Source organism: Gekko japonicus, unplaced genomic scaffold, assembly GCF_001447785.1.
Source record: "Gekko japonicus isolate JY-2015 unplaced genomic scaffold, Gekko_japonicus_V1.1 scaffold105, whole genome shotgun sequence".
NCBI classification, from domain to species: Eukaryota; Metazoa; Chordata; class Lepidosauria; order Squamata; family Gekkonidae; genus Gekko; species Gekko japonicus.
This window is the reverse complement of record NW_015167532.1, coordinates 1,198,895-1,220,886: the sequence shown is the minus strand read 5'-3', so window position 1 is coordinate 1,220,886 and position 21,992 is coordinate 1,198,895. Positions and strand designations below refer to the sequence as shown.

The following is a 21,992-nucleotide window of genomic DNA, read 5'->3' as shown; positions in this document are numbered from 1 at the left end:
GCCCAGGGTTGCTATGCAGAGCCAGGCATTGGCAAATCTCCTCTATTGCCTCTTGCCTTGAAAAGCCTACAGGGTCGCCATAAATTTGCTGAGACTGGGCGGCACTTCCTGCACACAATGTTACTGCTCTTCACTTTGCTCCCGGCCTCCTTACTCTGATTGGTCACCATCCTTTTCTGTCTAGCACACCTGCCTTAATTGCCTTCCACCTGCCGCTGTCACCTACCATTCTGCTCCACTCCTCAGTCAGATGGCTTGGCCCAAAGCCCCTGACTAATAAAAGACCCCCTGCTACAGAACTCCCACCTTCCTTCTAAGCACACTGACTTAGAAGGGTATAATGCCGTTCAGGATTACACCGTCAGTCTAACTAAGCCCCCCAAAGTGAGTGCGTGGCTCAGGCGAGAATGGAACCTGTGAGTTCAGTCCCTCTCCTTAGCCACTGTGCCATACCAGCAATGACAGACAGCCCAACCTCCTCTATCCCCAGTCTGACTCCACCACCATCCGCCACAAAAATAGCACCTCCTGCCTCTCCAATTCTCTGCAAGCTCCAGCTGCAGCTGGCATTGTCAGAAAGGATCTTCATTGCATGGGTTTCAAGATAACTCTGCGTTTAAGTCTCCCTAATTCATGTTGTCACGGTGTGACGAGTCCGCTAATGATTCTCATTCTCTCAGCTTTACTGAAAATTACACGGCATGAATCGCATTACTGAAGAGAAGCCGCGGATTGTGGGGGCAGGCGCCGCAGTCTCTTTAGCCCTTTGAAATCCTCTCCCAAGGGCTCGTAACGTGGAATGGAAGGTGGCCCAACCAAACTGAGCCCTACGCAACTTTTTGTACTCCATGTCCCGACTAGCAAAGATGGTCCCGGTAAGCAACAGCCTAAATCAGGGGTGGCCAAACTTCCTCAACGTAAGAGCCAAATAGAATAAACATCAGATGTTTGAGAGCCACAAGACATGAACAAATATTACCCATGCATTTTTATTTAAAAATATGCAAATTTGCTTTTTTATTAACATTAAATGAGACTGCCAAAAATAAGAACAGAAGGGGTAAAAACAGATACTGATACTGATATTTATTTGTTCAATGGTATTTGTTTGCTAATGATATTTATTTGTCTAAGAGAAAGAGAGAGAGAGAGAGGTGGAAAGAAAGAATGAAAGAGGTGGAAAGAGAGAGAGAGAGAGAGAGAGAGAGAGAGAGAGAGAGAGAGAGAGAGAGAGAGAGAAAGAAAGAACCAAGAGAGCAAATAGATGGGAGAGAGGGGGGACGGAGGGAGGGTGAAAAAGGATGTCTTCCCTTTGCTTCCCCAGCTGCCCTGCCGGGAGCTGCACAATATGTGTGAAAGAGCCGCATGTGGCTCCCAAGCCACAGTTTGGCCACCCCTGGCCTAAATCATTGCCAGCAAAAAGGGAGTCAAATCATTGGACGCTGCCCAAATCAAAAAGCATGGAGAACAAACAGCCCTCTGACACCCAGAACACCCTTTATGGGGGGAGGGGGCTTAGAGGGCGCTCCAACCAACCAGCGGTTAAATGCAGTAGGGTCTCTAGTTCGGGTCAGCATCAATGTTCCCTCTAAGCTGCGAGGTCTTGTGAGCCAGAATTCTCCTTTGTGAGCCGCTGGCATTCAAGTTGTGAGCGGGCAATTTGGCTGCTGCATAAATTAAGTTTGCTCTGGAGCCCTCCTTCCTGAGTGGAGACAACAATGCGTGAGCCGGAGGCTGAAAAAACTGAGCTAGCTCACACTCACTCAGCTTAGAGGGAACACTGGTCAGCATGATGTTCTTGTCCACCTCCCGTTCATTGCCGTGGGTTTTCTGCAAGCAGACATCTCAGTGGGTTGCACTCACCGGCCCCTGTGAAGTGGCCAAGCTCATGTCACAATTTATGAAAACAGCTGGCTGGTAGATTTCCCAGCAAGCTAACAAAAATGCCAGTCTCCTTTCTGATGTAGTTTTGTGGTATTTATAAATCCCCCTGTATTTCTATCTATACAGCTAACAATACTTGGCATTTATGTGTGCAGTGTAAAGTGGCATCAAGTCACAGCCGACTTAGCGATCTTGTAGGGTTTTCAAGGCAAGAGAAATTCAGAGGTGGTTTGCCACTGCCTACCTCATGACCCTGGACTCCCTTGGTGGTCTCCCATCCATGTACTAACCAGGGATGACCCTGCTTAGCTTCCGAGATCTGGTCAGATCAGGCTAGGCTGGGCCATGCAGGTCAGGGCAGCATTTATGTAGCTGTCAGGATTCAAGGTGCATTATGTAATCTTGTCATACTGCCAGCCCTGTAAGGTAGGTAGTAGGGGTGTACAACACCTCCCTCTCCCCCCGGCACTTTTCGGGTTCAGGCATATTGAACCCGAAAAATATTGGTATTTCCTGATATAACCGAATCCCAATACTGGTATGGTATTTGGATTCAGTAAATATTCAGGATTGCCATTTTTTCCAGCTCCATTATACCCTATAGGAACCATTATAGTCAATGGTCCCCATAGGGTATAATGGAGAATCAATCTGGGGGTATCTGGGGCTCTGTGGAGGCTGTTTTTTGAGGTAGAAGCATCACATTTGCTGTATTGCTTCCTTTTCGCTGGCAATGATTTAGGCTGTTGCTGGGGGTCCAATTCTATGGTCCCCAGAAGAAGATGCCCCCATTTGTTTCCAATGGAGGGGAAAAGGCAATTAAAGGAAACAATAATTTAAGTGCCTTTCGCAAGCTGTGGCTGCGGCTTCACCCGGGAAGTGTTTAAAGGGACTACAATCCCTTTAAATGCCCTTTGATACCAGCTATCTAGTGTCTCCGAAAAATCCCGAATATTATCAGGATTTTTCGAGCTCGGCCATATCGGATAGCCGGATAAATATCCTGGCTGATATATGGCTGAAAAAATACCCCCAGAATACTGGTAAGGTTTTATGAGGGTTTTTTTTTGGGGGGGGGGTCAGATAAACCAAATGCACACTCCTAGTAGGTAGATATTATTATCCAATGTTGCAGGTGGCTGAGGTGGGGGCAGAAAAAGAGTGGACTGCTTGGTGAATTTGAGGCAGAGCTGAGATTTGAACTGGGAAGGCCTTCTGGACCACGGCTCCTTATCCTAGCCACTGTTTCACTGCCAAGTGAGGGGGTTTCAAAGGTAAGATATTTGAACAGATTCTGGCATTGATTTATGGTGTCTGCCTGCCATGGTGTGCAAATTAGGCAAGAGAAGGGACAGGGTTTTCCAGGAGCCAGGCACAGCATGCATGTGACCTCCATTCTACACTCACTCCTTTGGCTGCTCGTTGGTTACTAAGCATTCAAGGCATTCACTATGACGTACAAAGCCCTTCATGACCTTGGATCCTCATAGCTGCAAGGCCACCTCTCCACCTGTGTCCTGCTGGGACAATTTCATTCATCTGAGCAGGCCCTTCTGTAGGTGCCACCCTGCAGATGGGTGATATCAACAACTGCCCATACAAATGCCTTCTCTGTGGTGGCCCCCACCGTGTGAAACAGCCTGCCTGAGGAGGTCAGGAAGGCTCTAACTCTCCAGGCATTACTTCAAAAGGGATGTGGACAGAATGGAGCAGGCGCAGGGGAGGGCAAACGAGGATGATCGAAGGGAGCCTGGAGAATCCAAGCCCTATGAGGAAAGGCGGAGGGACTTGGGAATGTTCAGTCTGGAGAAGAGGAGGTTGAGGGGGGACGTGACTGCTCTCTTGAAGTATTTGAAGGGCTGTCATTTAGAGGAGGGCAGGGAGCGGTTCCTCTTGGCAGCAGAGGAGAGGACTCGCAAGAATGGGTTTAAATTAAGGACGGGAAGGTAGCAGCTGGATCTTGGGAAAAACTTTTTACAGAGTTGTGTAACAGTGGGATCAGCTGCCCAGGGAGGTGGTGGGCTCCCCTTCACTGGCAGTCTTGAAACAGTGGCTGGTTAAATCCTTGCCAGGGATGCTCTAGGCTGATCCTGCATTGAGCAGGGGGTTGGACTAGGTGGCCTGTATGGCCCCTTCCAACTCTGGGATTCTATGATTCTATGTAAAACAGGATTGCTCAGGCAGGCATTTTTATAAAAGAAATAGGGCTACATCACAGCAGACTGGCACAGCCTTTCTACCAATGTAACACCACACCCTGCATTATTTGACATGCTGTATTTAACACTTATGAATTGTTGAGATTACGCCCGTGTTTCAGAGTGCTGCAATTCTTAGTCCTGATACATTGCTTATTAGATGCGTCATCCTATTGATTGCACTGATTTAAACTGTGTAATCCACCTTGAGTATCAGTAAGAAAGGTTGCCTAAAAATAATGTAATTCAAAAAATATGTCTGGCAGTACCAGAATTCTTCTTCATGTAATACAAAACCAGATACGTTTAATAGCTGCTGATCTGCCTAATCTGTTTTAACCAGTACTGTGTTCCAGGAGTGCACTTCCTTTCAAGAAGAAGAGATTCAGGTTTTTAAACCACAAGCATGTGAAAACTCTCCCCTGCTTTCACCTACAGGTTCCTGGTGCCCATAGGGTGAAAGGTTAGAGTGCTGGACTAAGAGCTTTAAGATCCGGGCTTAAATCCTCTTTCTGACACAATACTTGCTGGGTGACCTTGTGCCAATCATTCTCTCTCAAGCCAGCCTACTTCACAGGATTGTTGTGGGTACACAGCGGGCAGGAGGACATCATGTCGCTGCTTGGAGGAAGGGCATGACAAAAAGCGTGAAGAAGAAAGAAAGTCAAGCGTAAACAAAAAGCTTAAGCAATTCTGCACTCGCTAGGCTTTTTTTCCAGTGCTCCTAAATTGAAATTGCAAAGCCGCAGTGTGGAACACAAATACAAGTGCTTAAAAAGGCGACTGTTCTTGGCTAATCTTGGTGGATAAAAGAAGAAAAATTGCGGTTCGCAGTGCATATTAAGAAAGCGAGAGGACCACGAGCCATGCCCTGAGACTGGGAATCAGCCAAGAGAGGAGGGAGATTTTTAATGTTTGGCAGGACCAGACTGCTTCTTTATATAATCTATTGTGGCTTTCCTAAAGCACACAGGAATATAGCTGGGCAGGAATGTAAAATTAAAGTAAGAAGGGGGGAAAAGATCACCCCAATAAATCAGGGTCCCTTTGTCTATTTCTTTTTCCATGCGCAATCTTGGCATGTAATCCTAAATTGCAATCCTTATGCACCTGCGGCACGTAGGCATGCGAAGACCGATTGCTGAGCTCGAATGAAGACTCTGAACTGGCTTTTCCTCTGCTTCTTTTTGCGGAGCCATTTATGTGCAGTCACAGCGTCATGCAGCCTTATGCTACCGGCTTCCACTGCCACAGGTGGTGGCGGCGGCTACAAGCATGGATGGCTTCAAGAGGGAATTGGATAAACCTATGGAGCAGAGGTCCATCAGTGGCTCTTAGCCACAAGGTATAGATAGGAACTCACAGGTTGGGGCAAGTGATGCTCTGTATTCTTGGTGCTTGGGGGGGGGCAACAGTGGGAGGGCTTCTAGTGTCCTGGCCCTGCTGGTGGACCTCCTGATGGCACCTGGTGTTTTTGGCCACTGTGTGACTCAGAGTGTTGGACTGGAAGGGCCATTGGCTTGATCCAACATTGGCTCCTCTTAGGTTCTTATGTTCACTTAGGGCTAGAATCAAAGTGTAGGAATCTGCATCCATGCACACAGAACATGAACATGCTGAGATCTGTACACACACATCTGAACATGACTATCCTTTGCCTGCAATAACTAACGTATGGCATAGGCCCAGCGCATACATGGAAAAGAGGCAAGCATGTCAGGCATCAGATCACACATGACAGTGGGGGGGGGAGGCATGAGCAATCCCAAGCCAGGTCAACTTCCATCCCACCACCAATCTGACTGCACCCAGTCGTTGGGGAGGGTAGCAGTGCTCCCTCTAAGCTGTGGAGTCTTGTGAGCAAAAAATTCTACTTTGTGAGCTACCGGCATTAAAGTCGTGAGTGAGTGATTTGGCTACTGCATCAATTAGCTTGCTCTGGAGCCCTCCTGCCTGAGCCAAGACAAAAAATGTGTGAGCCGGAGGGCTAAAAACTGTGAGCTAGCTCACACTAACTCAGCTTAGAGGGAACACTGGCAGGGCAGCTGCAGGTCTCGTGAGCCAGGAGTGCACTTGAACTAACAGCAGCCAGGGAAGATTCAATAAAGCCTGATGTTACAGAAGGACGCCCGGCTGCAATACTCCCGAAACTGCCTTCTGACCTTAAAAATCTGTGAATCTACAACTCAGTCATTTGTAAAGCTATTACGGCCTGATAATTTGGGAGAGTGAAAAAGGGAAAGGAGATAACCTATTAATCACCCACTTAGTCAGATGGAGAAGCTCGGAATGGCCTTGCTATGAAAGGCAATTTCAACAAGAGTTTCTTGGGAAAAGCAGTTTGCTGCTCCTCTGTGGAGTTGTGTCAAATGCCATTAAATTCTGCAGTGATTAATATCATGCTGTTGGCTCATCGGCCTGTTACTGACAGCCAGAAACCGGGGGAGTGGCCAGGGGAGCTGGAGAGAATACGCGGAAGTGGCAATCACAGTGGCACGCCTGAGCCCTTAACTTCACATACACGCATCTACACATGAAGCTGCCTGATACTGGATCAGACCCTGGGTCCATCAAGGTCAGTATTGTCTACTCTGACTGGCAGCAGATCTCCAGGGTCTCAGGCAGAGGTCTTTCACATCACCTACTGCCTGATCCCTTTAACTGGAGATGCCTGGGATTGAACCTGGGACCTTCTGCATGCCAAGCAGAGGCTCTACCGACAGGAGGCCCAGGCCCAGCAGCACCCCCAAGCTACGAATCTGTTCTTTTTGGTCAAGTGCAATCCCATCCAGAATAGAAGATAACCCAATTCCTGGGTCAAACCTTCACCCCACCGGTAGAACATCTGTTTTGTCAGGATCACGTCTCAGCCTCCTGGCCCTCATCCACCCCAAAGTTGCCTCCAGGCACCTGCTCATGGTTTTCCATTGCCTCCCTGCAATCTGCTGGAAGCACGAGACAGAGGTGAGTGTCATCCGCCTATTGGTAGCAACTCAGCCCAGATCTCTGGATGACCTCTCCCAGCAGCTTCATATAGATGCTAAAGAGCACGGGGAACAGATAGAACCTCGGAGAACCCCGTAGGCCAAGGGCCCCCTTGCACCACAATCTGAAACTTCCCTCGAAGTGGAACTAAAACCACTGCAGAACAGTGGGGAAACCAGAGCGGAATGGATCCAAACAATCCACTTCCTTCAGGAATTCTAGAATTATTATGCTGCCAGGTCAGTAATTCTTTCCTGTACCACACGATATCTGCATGGGGCACTGGCTATGCAGAAGCAGTCTGCAAGTCCAGGACCATTGTGGGTTGGTCTGAGCTGACTTGGAGCAGGGGATGCTGGAAAACAACGGCAGTGCATCCACATGGTTTGGTTCCACTTAGTGCATGCATCAAATAGCCACCGTTGCACTGATATAATATTCTGGTTTCAGATTGTACAGATCCATTGTATCGATATATTGATATCCTGGGAAAGTACGGTGACATCACTAGCTCTAGAAAGCCATACAGTGGTGGAGAATATGGAGAATGCATCAGCTCAACAACTGGAATGCTATGCGATTGGCTTTGTTATGAGCAGAATCCAGAACAACATTCAAGGATCCCTCGTGGGGAGGGGGGCTCACCATGAGCACACGGAACAATCTGGCTTCCCTCGCGGGCTTGCCAAAGCCTCAGTCCTTCAGCCTTTGTCATCCTCCCACCAGTGGCTACGGACGAGAGACTTTGCTGAGAGAAAGCAGATTCGTCAACAATGGATCAAAGAGGCTGTTTCTCCGGTCACTCTCAATGAGCACTCAGAGGTCATTTTACGTCTCTTGATTTGCATCTTCAACAGTGTTTTGTTCTGAGCAGTAAACACTTCCAGTGTTGAGTAATGGTTAGAGTGTAGGATTAGAGAGTTGTTGCTGTTGTCCAGTTGCACAGTTGAGTCCCACTCTTCGCGACCCCATGGACCAGGTCACGCCAGGCCCTCCTGTCTTCTGCTGTCCTCTGAAGTTCACTCAATTTCATGTTTGTTGCATCTATGACACTGTCTAACCATCTCATCCTTTGCCGTCCCCGTCTTCTTTGACCTTCAATCTTTCCCAGCATCAGGGTCTTCTCCAGTGAGTGCTCCCTTCTCCCTTCTCATTGGGTGGCCAAAGTATTTGAGCTTCAGCTTCAGTATCTGGCTGGGTTCAAATCCCCACATGGCCACAAAGCTCACTGAGTGACTGTGGCCAGTCACACCTTTTCAGCCTACTCTACCTGATAGGGTTATTGGGAATACATATTACAGCCTTTAGCACACCTTTTAACCCAGAATCATTGCTACTGGATGCTTGGCGACTCAGATCTCCCCTCCCACTGCACAGTGGCCTAATTGCATTATTATGTGCGGCAGCCAGATTTGTTACAGCCAAATCCTGGAAGCACAGCACACACCTTAGCATTTCTGGCTGGATAAATAAATTGTGTGAATTTTGTACCACGGACAAAGTCTCTGATACTCCACCTTCTAAAACTGCAGACCCTTCTGGTTCAAACGTCAAGCTGGTTTCCCTTCCGGGTATACTTATCTGCTAAAGCTGAATATGATTCGATCTTAGATACAATATTAATGGTTTATTGATATGTTTAAAGTTACTGGTTATTCTTTGTGTTCTATTCATTTTATCTCTTTGCATTTTTGCTGTTTCTGTTACTGTTGTTGTCATATGCAACTGTTCTATATGTTGATTCATGTGTCACTTGTTTTTGCTAGTCAACAATAAAAAATTTAAAAAATAGAAAAAGAGAGAGAAGATAACATGGGGAAAGGAAAGACTCAGGTAAGCTGCCCTGAGCTACTTGGAAGAAAGATTAGGTAGACAGCTAGGAAGGAAGGAAGGAAGGAAGGAAGGAACGAAGGAAGGAAGGAAAACACAAACTCTAAACTCTTGTATTAAAGCGAGGAGAAAGATCACAATGGAAAAGACCACAGTTACCTGTCTGTGTAGCCAGGCTTCACTCTCATCTTCATGTTTCTGTAACGAGGCAATATAATTAAATGTTATACAGTACTTTACATCTGTTATACTCTGCCCATCAGGGCAGAAAGTTGTCTGACTCGATTTCACCAGTGGATGAGCAAGCACAGAAGAGCCTGTCTGAGTGTGCTTTCTGGGAAGGCAACTGAAAGGCAGGTACTCCGTCCTCTTGATTTTGCTCTGAGGTAAACAAGTGAGTGAGCTGACAGCACAGCCATTATCCATGCGATGTGCCAAAAGAGGCCATTTCAGTTCAGTGAACGTTACCGTTGCCCCAGTTCCCTGGGCCTTTGTCTTGCTCAGCAGGGAAGGAGCAGGCCCCTTTGCCTTTCCCCACGCAGATGACACAACTTCTTTCTTTTTAACATTGACATCCCGCTCGTATCGGCCTAACAGCTCACAAAGCAACTTGCTCCAGACGAAGAGATGCTGCTTGAAAATCTCACAAGGCACTCCTGGGATGGAACGTACGGGGTGGAAATCTCGGGTACCACGTTATTAAGGCACTTCACAAGATCCCTTGATTTCACACGAGTGAGTTAGGCGACCCTGTGAGTAAAGGCTAAATGGAGTCCTACGTGTGCTTCTTGGGAGAGTCAGCCCCAAAGAACCCCATGGGACTTGCTCACCAGGAAACGTGTTCAGGACGAGGCCACAGAAAAATTACTTAGATCAAATTTTAGGGACTCTGGTCTATACTACTGTGTTCAGCTTACTGAAACGAGGATCCTACAATGTCGTTTTTGCATCATTTAACGTGTCATGCTAAGGCTTATGCTTTGCTTCAGTTCTGTTTTATAGATTTCTGTAGGGTTGCCAAGTCCTACCTGGCTGCCGGTGGGAGGACCCCCAATTCTTCCTGGATCTTTTCTGGTGCCACAATGACATCACCCAGAAGTGACATCATGACATTTTCGATGTTAGGGGCAATGCTCTAGGTTCTGGGCAAAATTCTATGGTCTATGACAGCCAGTTGGTTAGGGGTGCGGACTTTAATCTGGGAGAACCAGGTTTGATTCCCCACTCCCCCACATGCAGCTGCTGGTGTGACCTTGGGTCACTCATAAGTTCTTTCAGAGCTGCTCTCTCAAGGGCAGTCCTCGAGAGAGCTCTCTCAGCCCCGCCTACCTCACAGGGTGTCTGTTGTGGGGAGGGGAAGGGAAAGGGATTGTAAGCCGCTCTGAGATTCCTTCGGGTAGTGAAGGGCAGGGTATAAATCTAATCTCTTCTTCTCTTCTTTTTGGGCCTCAAAACCATAGAGTATTGCCCAAAACCTAGAGTGTTGTCCCTGGCACTGGAAATGTGATGATGTCACTTCCGGGAGACATCATTGCACCAGCGCCGGGAGGTGGGGGCTTCTCAGGGTGGGGCTTCCCCCACCAGCCAGCTGGGCTGTGGTGAATTGGGCCCCCAAAATTGGGGGATCCCCTGGCCCCACTGGGGGAATGGCAACCTTAGACTTCGGGTTGGTTCCACAACCCTAATCCTTTTGTGCTGTTTACTGAATACCCCATCCTGCCAATGCTGTTAACTCACTCTGTGTAAACCACCTTGCATCCAAATGAGAAAGGCAGGCCATAAATAAATAAATGCTTAATTTTGGATCAAGCACCTTTATGGATCATGCAACAAATTTTCTTTGTATGTATCATGTTCAGATTAATTGCCCCTCCCCCCAAAAAATCTGGGAGCAGAACTGCACATGCCAGAAGGCGAGGGATCGGTGTTTAGATGTGCGGCATACCTTTGTGCAGACACCGGTGGTTGCGTCGCAGAGGGTCAGGATGGAAACGTTCTGTGCCCGGTTTAGCCAGTTCACTGCCACTTTGGTACTGGTCGCCCATTTCACCATGGTAATATAGTAGTCTCTGAACACACACAGACACACACGCAAAGGTTATTGAAGCACTGCTGGTGCAGACACACAGTCAATTGAAGAGACAATAGTGTTGCAAGTTTTGTCTTTCGCAGGGACCGCAGTAGGAAGGAGGATTGGTTCCGTGGGAAAGAGCCAATACCCAGGACAGCCACTAGAGGGCTTCTCTAGGTATGTGCAGAAAAAGATACCCCCCCACCTGGGCACACCTGAGGGACAGGTGAAACAAGACTTGGCCCCTCCCATCTCAGAACTCTCCCACAGCACTATTCCAGGTGTTCATTACAGAACTCCCAATGCAGCATCATATAATAGCAGCTCATTTATTAACTTACATCTTCCCTCCCTGTTGCTTCTCTCTGTCTTCCTTCTGGTGTGGCGTAGTGGTCAGAGCACCGCACTAAGATCTGGGGGACCCAGATTCAAATCCCCGCTCTGCCATAGAGGCTCACTGGGTGATCCTGGGCCAATGGCTCTCTCTCAGCCTAACCTACCTCACAGAGTTGTTGTTGTGAGGATAAAATGGAGGAGGGGGAAAGATTAAATGGTTTTGGGGGGTCCCATGGAGGGAGAAAAGTGGGCCATAAATATCTAAATAAAACTTATTGTGGTCATGTTAATGAGACTCTAAACCAATATGCTCCCACTAAGCTGTGGAGTCTTGTGAGCAAAAATTCTGCTTTGTGAGCGACCGGCATTAAAACTGTGAGCGAGCAATTTGGCTACTGCGTAAATGAGTTTGCTCTGGAGCAGTGTTCCCTCTAAGCTGAGTTAGTGTGAGCTAGCTCACAGTTTTTTAGCTTCCCTCTCACCCATTTTTGTCTTAGCCCAGGAAGGATGGCTCCAGAGCAAGCTAGTTTATGCAGTAGGCAAATCGCTCACCCACAACTTTAATGCCGGCAGCTCACAAAGTAGAATTTTTGCTCACAAGACTCCACAGCTTAGAGGGAGCACTGCTCTGGAGCCATCCTGCCTGAGCTAAGACAAAAATGTGTGAGCTGGAGGTTAAAAAATGGTAAGCTAGCTCACACTAACTCAGTTTAGAGGGAGCACTGCTCTGGAGTCATCCTGCCTGAGCTAAGACAAAAATGTGTGAGCTGGAGGTTAAAAAATGGTGAACTAGCTCACACTAACTCAGTTTAGAGGGAACATTCATTCTTCTTACCAGAGAACTGTTTTACAAGATATTGTTTTAGGTGCCCGAATGTTATTTTAAGCTGTTTTTACATCCTTGGTTTGCTTTAATATTGATAACAATTATGTTATGGTGTTTAGGGTTTTATTGTATTGTTTACTTTGTCAGCCACCCTGAAGAGGCGGCATATAAGGTTTCAAAATAAATAAATTCTACTCTTTCTACAGCACTTATGAGTATTTTAAAAACTAACTAACTAAACAGCACCACCAACAAAGCAACAACAGGAAATACCAGACTTTGACATTCATTATCTCCCCTGCTGGTTTAACGTGTGAAGTTGTAAAATCATATGCATAAAAGCCGCTCTTGGTTCTTGGGACTCCTGCTGTTTAATATTTAATCCTTGCCAAGCAATGGGGAAGACTCTGGAACTATGCGGCTCTATCCCCAAAGGCTCAAAACCTTCATCAGGGAAGACAAAGGATCTTAACGAATGAACAGTGGGAACTACTTAGGATAGCAGAAGGACATTTTCAGGGAAGGAATCAATTACAGAGAACTTCACCAGCATCTTTGCTGAAAGTACAGATACTCATTCAGGTAAGCTGCCACCAGTTTTTAACCAACTGATGGAAATTCTTCAGTGTCTGAAGTGAACCGAGCTAGTAATTAGGCTTTTTAATTCTGGGCCCAGAGGGCAATTCCCTGACCTTGCCATAAACTCCCACACTCAAGAAACTAAAGAGTGGGAGAAGAAAATGCCCTCCATAGTGACAGTCTGGGAATTTTCCATAGTAGGGTTGCCAAGTGGCACTTACCTTGCCGGCGGGGGACTCCCGTGCGGATCCCGGTGGGTGCGCGCACGCGCCGCATGCACGTCACAGGGAAGTGACGTCATGACGCCGGGCACGCTGGGGGCGGGGCCACGACCCCCCGGGGGGACTTGGCAGCCCTATTCCATAGTCTCCATGGTCTTTACTATAGATTACGGGGAATTCCTTGAGTGTTGCCCCAAAGTGACATCTCATCCTCCCCAATCCTCACCTTCCTCAGGCCCCCCCTCCCCGATCTCCTGGCATTTGCCTAGGTGGTGTTGGGGACCCTACTAGTAACCCACAACATGCCAAGATTCAAACTCACAGTCCAGAATGTGGTTGACCTTAGGCAGGATTCAGTCCATGTACCACAATCAAACTCTAGCCAAAGCAGAGCCTAATGCTGGTAAGCAGATCAACAAGGAGCACCTCTGTAACAACAGGCCACATCAGGTCACGTGGTATTAAGTGAACTTCATAAGAGCTTCCAGGTCACGCTTCTCATTGATCTGAACAGGTCTGGTGGCACACTGGGGCCATTCTCTGCAAATCAGCTGATGCTACACATGGAATTGCAATGAACAATATACGTGCCGGTGGGTCTGCCTGCCCACCAGGGGACGGTTTTGCTTATGACTCCTCTATAACCTCAGTGAAGATACGCTTCTGCACATTAAAGATGTAAACCGACTCATGCATCACATTACTGCTACTTCGGTGGTGTGGGGGGGGGGGAGCAGGCATTTAGCAGAGAAAGTTTTATGCTGTGCTCAACTTGAATGCGGAGGCCTCTAAAGCAGGGTGTGATTATGGGGTCCAACAGCCAGCTCTAAATCTGGCAGAAAGGGGTCATCACTCTAACCAGAGAGGGGAGGGATGCTCATCAAACTTTGGGCCACCGCTTGTGGCCAGGTGGCTACACTTCTCTCTGTCTTTTCACATTAGCTGTAATTGTAAGGGAGGGTATTTTCGTATCCTTTCCTTTAGACCTTAGCCTGAATTCCATATTATGTGGTACAAATGTACGTGTCAACAAGTCACCACTGACTTATGGCAACCCCAGCAAGGGACTTTCTAGGCCAGCGAGAAGCCGAGGTGAACTGGCCATTGCTTTCCCCTGCAGAGTCTTATTTGGTGGTCTCCCTTCCAAGTACTGACCCTCCTCAGCTTCTGAAATGTGACCATGCTGCCTTCGCTCCCGTATTATGTGGCAGGGAATAAAAAGCTTGCCTGGCATTATATTTTTAACATTTAAGGTAAAGAATGTGCAATTTCCGCCCCAGAATCAAGAAAAGGGCAAACAATTTCACAACGAACAAGCGCTGTCATTGTGAGGCTGGACAAATCACGCAGCGTTATCACATCCAGGTGGAATGCGCAGGTCAGCGGCACCTTTAAATTATAACACAATGACTTTTCACAGTGCACAGTCCATAAAATTTTTACGAGTTCGTTTGTTTGCTATAAAATATGTATAAGAAGTTGTGGCTCTCGTTGGGATTAATGTGCTGTGTCACCGGAGAAAAGGTAATGTGTTCTGGAGAGGGGTTTCCATATATACAGAGGAGGGAAGACTCGGCGAATGAAGATGATCTAATTATCCAGCAAAACAACAAGCTGGAGATTAATTTTGTGGCTCCCGGCAATATTTAGACTCATGAATTCAGCTGCAGGGAGGGGTTGAATTACAGAGTTCAGCGGCTTCATGACTAGCATTCGCAGACGGGAGGGATCATAACCGTGCACTCAAAATTCAGCGACTTCAATAACTTTGTGCTCGCTCTACACCATAGATCAACACTAGCTTATTTCGCCAGGGTGATAAAACAAAAGCAAAACGAGCAGATAATGAAAAACTCTCGGCAGCAGACAGAATAAATAAGAGAGCGGGGCAAATGATTGTAGCTTTTCACCCTCGATGATTCAAAGCAGCTGTAGAGCAGACACAGGAGGGGAGGGGGTTATATTACCTGAGAACCACGCTTGTCGGGAATGGATGCAAAAACGAAACCTCTCTCCTTCAGAGTTAGCACTGCTGCTGACTCATGCCACCTCTTCCCCTGAACACATTCAAGGTATTATGTCTCTCTAAGAATGTAGGCTACAATTTGGTATAGTGGTTAGGAGCATGGACTCTAATCTGGGAGAACCGGGTTTGATTCCCCACTCCTCCACATGCAGCTGCTGGTGTGACCTTGGGTCACTCATAAGTTCTTTCAGAGCTGTTCTCTCAAGGTCAGTTCTTGAAAGAGCTCTCTCAGCCCCAGGGTGTTTGTTGTGGGGAGGGGAAGGGAAAGGGATTGTAAGCAGCTCTGAGACTCCTTCGGGTAGTGAAGGGTGGGGTATAAATCCAATATCCTCCTCCTCCTCCTTCCCGTCCCCCAAGGGAGCAAGGTGAATCGCAGCAGAACTATGGCACTACAGGAATTTGGGCCAGACCACATGGTGCTAGCACAAGGAAGCTTGTGCTCCGCAAAATCTTTTTGCTCTCTAAGGTGCTCCTGGACTCGAATCCAACAGTGGTCCAGGAGATGATTATGGGTGCACATTATACCTATAAATTCCTCAGCTAACTGAGAACAAGCCGAATCCCAGAAATGCTTCTAGCTGTGAAGGGGCGTGGCTTGATCCTGGCTGCTGGTGGTGCAGGTTTGGGAGGTAATGGATGGGTACAGGCTGTGCCTGTGGTTTCCTCCCCATAATGCTGGAGGCTGGGAGCAAATCACACCAGTCTCTTGGTCAGAAATTTTTGGCTGGTGAGGCTGTGAGCAGGGAACCTAATTAGATTAAGTGGGGTAGCAAAGGAGAGAGAGAGAAAACATGCCTTCTCTCTCTTTCCTTCCCCAGGGGTGGGGAGGCGGGAGAAGAAAAGGGAAGCCGCCCTGCCTTTTCTGGTCAGTTTCACTCCCTCGGGTGTTCCTCCAAACTGACCAGAAGAGGCAGGAAGGCTTCCCTTTCCTTCCCCAGCCTTCCTGCTACTGTGGGGTGAAGTGCACCGGGGTGGTTGTGTGGGGGTCTGGCATCCTCTTGGGGTGCGGCAGGGCTTGTCTGTGGTGGGGCTCTACCCCCAAAGACCCCACTGTGGCTACAGGCCTGAACCACACCCAGCAGCGCACTGGCCCCCTTCTCCCCAGGGACAGATGGGGAGGGGGGAATGGCCCTGGGAAAAGGACCACACCCCTCCATCCTGTCCTGGCCCCGCCTCCCAAAGGAAGGAGGAAGGGAGATGAAGTGGTGCCGTCCCAGTGGTGATATCGGGGGCAGTCCCAGTGGTGATACTGGCCAATCCGCCCTTGCATCTCAGTGTGGTCTCCAAACAACTGGTTTGGGTAGCTTGGGCTTGAATGAACGGGGCGAAGCATCCAGGGCTCTACTGGTAGCAGGAGCTCCTTTGCATATTAGGCCACACACCCCTAGTGTAGCCAATCCTCCAAGAGCTTACAGAGCTCTTCTTACTGGGGCTACTGTAAGTTCTTGGAGGATTGGCTACCCTAGGGGGTGTGGCCTAATATGCAAAGGAGCTCCTGCTACCAGTAGAGCCCTGAGAACAATCCTGAAAACAGGGGCGCACAGAGCAGGGCTTGCTCAGTTTTGCCCAGCTGATCACATCGGGAGCAGTTGTCTTGTCATCCCCACAGCAGCCAGGGATTTGGAATGCGGCACAGGGAGTATGTGAGAGAAGACGTGTATGGGTCTACATGAGCCCAGGAGTCGGTGAAGCATTGCTTCCTCATGCTGCATGACTTGCAGGAGACTGAGGCTGGACGGCTACTGTGAAAAGGGCCCCCAGGAAGAAGAGGCATTAGTGTCCGAGAGGACCCCCATGCCCAATGTTCCCTCTAAGCTGTGGAGTCCTGTGAGCAAAAATTCCACTTTGTGAGCAGGTTATTCAGATACTAGAAACAATGCTATAGCCAGGGATGCCTGTTTACCAAGGCTGGGCTGGCAGAAGTGTGTTGTTCTGCTTATTCTTTGGGCAGACAGAGGTCCCCACTGTGTCTGAGGACTGCAGATACAGGCTGCATTAGTCTCACACAGCAATAACAGGAGGTCTCAACTCACTTTACTGAGGACCCAAATAAGAAGTTACAGGTATAACTAGAGAACCAGAACTACGTTATGGAACAGCCAGGCCTAGAACATGCTTGCTAACTGCAGCCACCAAACTAGAACTCCTAGGACAGAGCAGAAAAAAACCACATAAACTATGCCTTAAAGACACAGTAATGCTATTTATGAAACTCTTCCCTACACCACACAAAGCCCATGGCTTCCAGTTCTCATTTTAACAAGACTTCAGTTCCCTGGAAGAAAACGTCTCTTGTTTTCAGCCTTAAGAAACCTGGATGGAATTTTTAGTGTTCTCTCTTATTGTCTAGCCAGGGACTTTAAAAAAAAAGAAAAGACTCTTGGTCGCCAGAGTGAGAGAGTGGATGATTGATTTTTATCACCTACCTCACCACTGAGTCATCCCCCCCCCGCGCCCGGCTCCTTCTCTCTCCACCAAGTGCAAGCAGGGTTGGAAATCTGCCACGGAAATATCTCCCCCCCCCATTTTCCCCAGCCTATCATATAATTCCCTCAAAAGCTCATCATATAGTATCATGGCAAAAAGAAACACTTTCCCCTTCCTCATCATATAGTGTCATGGCAAAAAGACACACTTTCCCCTTCGTTCTCCTTCACTTCAGGAACTCCCCTCCCCTCCCTCCATTTTTTGGGAACTATTTAAAAAACCCCAAAGAATTTTGCGGTACTGAAAAGTACTCAGAATGAAGAGTGATTTCAGCAAGAGTACTTTATTTAGTGAAGAACAAGACAAGGACCCCCGGCACGCAGGCCGGTATATATGCCCAGAACCCACCACCAAAACACATCCCCTAGTGACCCTATAGGTTATTTACAGTGGCCGGGAGTCTCATAGGCTCTCGGCCGCGGACCTTGCCCTCTGGTTGGTGCGGGCTAGGATCCGCTCTGCTATTGTTCTCACAGAACGAAGCTTAGGACTTGTGCGCGACCGCATGGCCCAACGGTTGCGCACGTGGCAATCGGATACATTACAGGTACCATCCTAAGCAGTCAGACCCTTTTCAGCGCACTTAGACTTAGAAGGGTGTGATTCTGTTTAGGATGGAGTGTGACTCCACAACGTGTCAGAAGTCCCATCTGGGCTCATGGGATCGCTGGAGCTCCTCCTTCTCTCCCTTCCATCGGCAGCCATTTCCCCCCTGATAGCTGCTTTCTCACAGCAGGGTCAGGTCTCATGGTTGGGCTCCCGAGCTGTGCTTTGCATCCCTGGGCACAAGGCTTCTATGTGCCCATACCAGGGCACTGCTGCTTAGCTCCTTAGGCCGGCAGCATGCTCTGGAGAAACAGCAGGAGTGGCCTCAGTGTAGGGAGACCCCACCCACTAGCCACTGGCAGGGAGCCACATGGCACTGGAGGATGCCAGCAATTGGCTGCTGTGCCAGCAGAGGAGGCCAGGATCACTGCGAGAGAAGCTGGCAAGTGATAAGTCTGGGGGAGGCTACCGCCCCAGGAGAGATGGGCTTGAGAGGGGTGGCTGCCTGCTTGCGAGGAGGCAGGAGGGAGAGAGCACCCCCAAGTAGGTGAGGAACTAGGCGGTCGCACCGGATCCCTGGGCTTCTTTCGGTCTCCTGCCCACAAGTATGTAATTAGTGAACGAGAGGGATGGGGGCAGATCAAAGTTGATGTCTGGCCAAGAACTCTGCTTTCACTTCATTGGATGTGACACTCTAGCATGGCGTCCAATGAAAAGCGTCCGATCTGTTCCTTGCATTTGGCTGCAGTTCTCATGGTCAGCTTGCAGTTCCTGGTGTATTGTGGTCAGCACTTCTGGGGATCACAACATGCAAATCTCGTCACCCTGAGCTGCACGAAAAATCCATGCACTAGGGTCTAAAAATCTGTGAGCCAGCGCACTTTAGTGGGAACACTCTGCCATGCCTTCTTGCAGAAGACACTGTTCAGCCAACTTCCACAATAATTCAGGCTGTCCATGCCAACCCTTTAGTGGGCTGTGGGCTTATGAAAAAAAACATGAACACAAATCAATCTGCCTTATACTGAATCATGTCTTCAAGGCCAGTGTTGTCTACTCAAACAGGCAACAGCTCTCCAGGGTCTCAGGCAGAGGTCTTTCACACCTCTTCCTACAAGACTCTTTTAAGAGGAGATGTTGGGATTGAACCTGGGACCTTCTGCATGCAAAGCAGAGGCTCTTCCACTAAGCCACAGCCCCTCCTTTGCTCCCTGAGATGCTGTCTGGCTTCTAGTGACCCTGGCTTTATCAAACGTTCCAAGCTGTGCCTACATATTTGCCTCGAATACCAAAGCTTAGCTCAGTAGGCTTCAAGGTGAGCTTTGAATGTGTTACATTAAATTTGATACCTATAATATACTCTGCTAAGTGTGGATAATTAACCTTAGCAATATGTGGGATACACTACACAGCACAAACTCATTGATTCAACTACTCTGGCGGACATCCAAAGCTTTTAGTTAATCGGTGGTTTTGAAGAACATAAGCACTATTTACATAACGCTCTGCTGACATGAAATCCCATTGCTTTCAAAATAATTCATTTCCAAACGTAGCTCGCTCAGGACCACAGTTTAAGATCTTTAACGTCAGTCAAGATAATGCTGAATAAGGGGCGTTCGCAGGGTCACAGCACAGAGACAACTTTTTATGACGACACCATAAAAGTTATGTGCAGAATGTCAGGGATGCAGGGAAACAAGCCTGACAACAGCAGTTTACCAGCTGAGTGTTGTATATCCCAGAGGAGCACCTGGGTGTGTCTGTAGCCACAAAATACTTTGTTGTGTGGGTGGCACCTTATGGACTAAAAGCACAGTCTTATGCATGGGTATGCAGAAGAAAATCCCAATTAATTCAATGAGAGTTGCAAATTAGCACACACAAGATTTCAGAATGTGACCATTACTGGGTGTCAGACCTCTGGAGAAATCAGTTCCCAACAACAGTCTTTCAGAAGAATAGAAAGTTTATTGAGACATTGATATGATCCAGACTCTTGATGTTTCTGTGTTAGAACTGGGGAAAAGCACGCAAAGCAAGCAATTATACCTAAATCAAGCTGGCCCTTAATGGCCCATAGTTCCCAAGGGAAAGATGATGCCAGGCTTGACTGGGGTTCAAGGTTATGCGTCTGGGCCGACTAAGATAACTGGAAGCAGCAGCGAAGCAGCCAAAAGCCAAAGTAGACATTCCTCTCACTCCCTTACATTCCCATGGCAACCAAGCCCGAGAAAGCAGGTGAGTTAATACTGGGACATGTTTCGCCCCCTAAACAACAACCAATTGTGGTGTTGTACATCATGGAGCTTACTGGGTAAGATCCAGCCAAATTCTCTCTCTCTTTCTCTGTTACCCTAACCCCGACAGGGCTGTTGTGAGGATCTCCCATTTTTACTACTTTGAGTTCCTTGGAGGAAGAGTGTGATTCCATAATATTAATCATATTAATGATATCGATGATGATGATGATGATGATGATGATATACATCATCATGTGCTTTGTGGATTTACAATGTCTCCCTCTGTTAAATTATAACCATCAATGTTCCCTTTAATCCCCTGAGCAGAGCAGTTCACATCCTGAGCAGAATATAACTGCTGTAGTCTTCACATGGGCAATAGGCAGTGCAAGACACTCCGCGACTCCAGACTGCTGCTGAGCGGGGCTTCCTGAGTTAATGAGCACAGCTTGAAGGGAACACTGGCCAGGGTCCCACACATAAACATGGAATATTAAATATGTATTGCCTCTATATATTACCTATATATGGGCTGTGGTGTTATCAGCATGTGGACACCCCGCTCTACCTTTCTTTCCTGCCTGATTCCTATGATGCTATTGATGTTCTGAACCAGTGCTTGGAGTCAGTAATGGGCTGGATGAAGGTGAACAAACTGAAACTTAATTCCTACCTGACATAGGTTCTCTGGGTAAGTAGACAGGTAGACCTGGGACTTCAGATCTCTCCTGTCTTGGATGGGGTTACAGTGCCCCTGAAGAGCCAGGTTCACAGTTTGGGAGTGCTGTTTGATACAATGACCAGCTTAGAAAACCAGGTAGCTGAAGTGGCTCAGAGTGCTTTTGCCCAACTTAGGCTGGTGTACCAACTGTGCCTGTTCCTGGATCAGTCTGCTTTATCCACAGTGATCTATGACTTAGTTACATCTGGACAGGACTACTGCAATGTACTCTACTTGGGGCTACCCTTGAAGAGTGTTTGGAGCTGCAGCTATTGCAGAGTGCTCTGAGGATGTGACCCTGATACTACAACAGTTATACTGGCTACCAATCCTCTCCTGAGTCCAATTCCAGGTGTTGGTTTCATCCCTTAAAGCCGTACTGTCATGGGCATGGATGGGGATGAGCTGACAGAGCCGGCAGAAACCACAGCTGGCCCCTTTGAAACAGCAGAGGAGGATAGCTGGCAAGTGCCTGTAACAGCAGTCTTCACACCTGGACCAGATAAGAAGGAAGAACTGCAAGCTGAAAGTCCTCCTGACTCACCCCCACGTGTGACTCGTTTAAGGGAGCGACTGCGGCAAAACTTAGCAACCAGGCAAAGAGAGGCCAGGCTACAAGGGAGACGCCCTTGACTGTTTCTAGTACGTTATTACCCACAACAAACCTCATTCTTGGATCATCTGGAGGAGTCATTTCCAAGTCATGGGGAGGTCCGTTCAAGCCAATGACATGCAAGGAAATGCTTGGATTTTCTGTTCCAACCTGAAAGAAAAAGGAAGATGGAATCACTGTACACTGTTCTTTAAATAACATGTCATTACGTGATATTATAACAAACTACAAATAGCGAAAGGACACATTCCGTTCACAACTAGAATCGCCCATTGCTGAAGAAAATAGACGGCAATCAACTTTAATTCTGTTGTTCTGCCAGCAAGGGTCATCATGACTACATATGGACCAGAACAGGACAAACACTGGATTTGCTAGTGGTTGTTGTCTAGTACATTACTATCCTTCCTCTAAGGAGCTCAAGAC

The 21,992-nt window shown here is 47.9% G+C and overlaps 1 protein-coding gene across 1 annotated transcript in view; it reads right to left on the bottom strand.

Annotated features, from left to right (window-relative positions):
* The window catches only part of DPP6 (dipeptidyl-peptidase 6), a 308,399-nt gene that overhangs the window by 71,444 nt on the left and 214,963 nt on the right, over positions 1 to 21,992 (bottom strand). The window contains exons 10-12 of the mRNA XM_015413434.1: positions 21,619 to 21,716; positions 10,843 to 10,966; positions 9,057 to 9,095 (exon numbers count right to left, since the gene is read on the bottom strand). Of these exons, the coding sequence (XP_015268920.1) occupies positions 9,057 to 9,095; positions 10,843 to 10,966; positions 21,619 to 21,716 (261 nt within the window). The remainder of the gene's footprint in view (positions 1 to 9,056; positions 9,096 to 10,842; positions 10,967 to 21,618; positions 21,717 to 21,992) is intronic.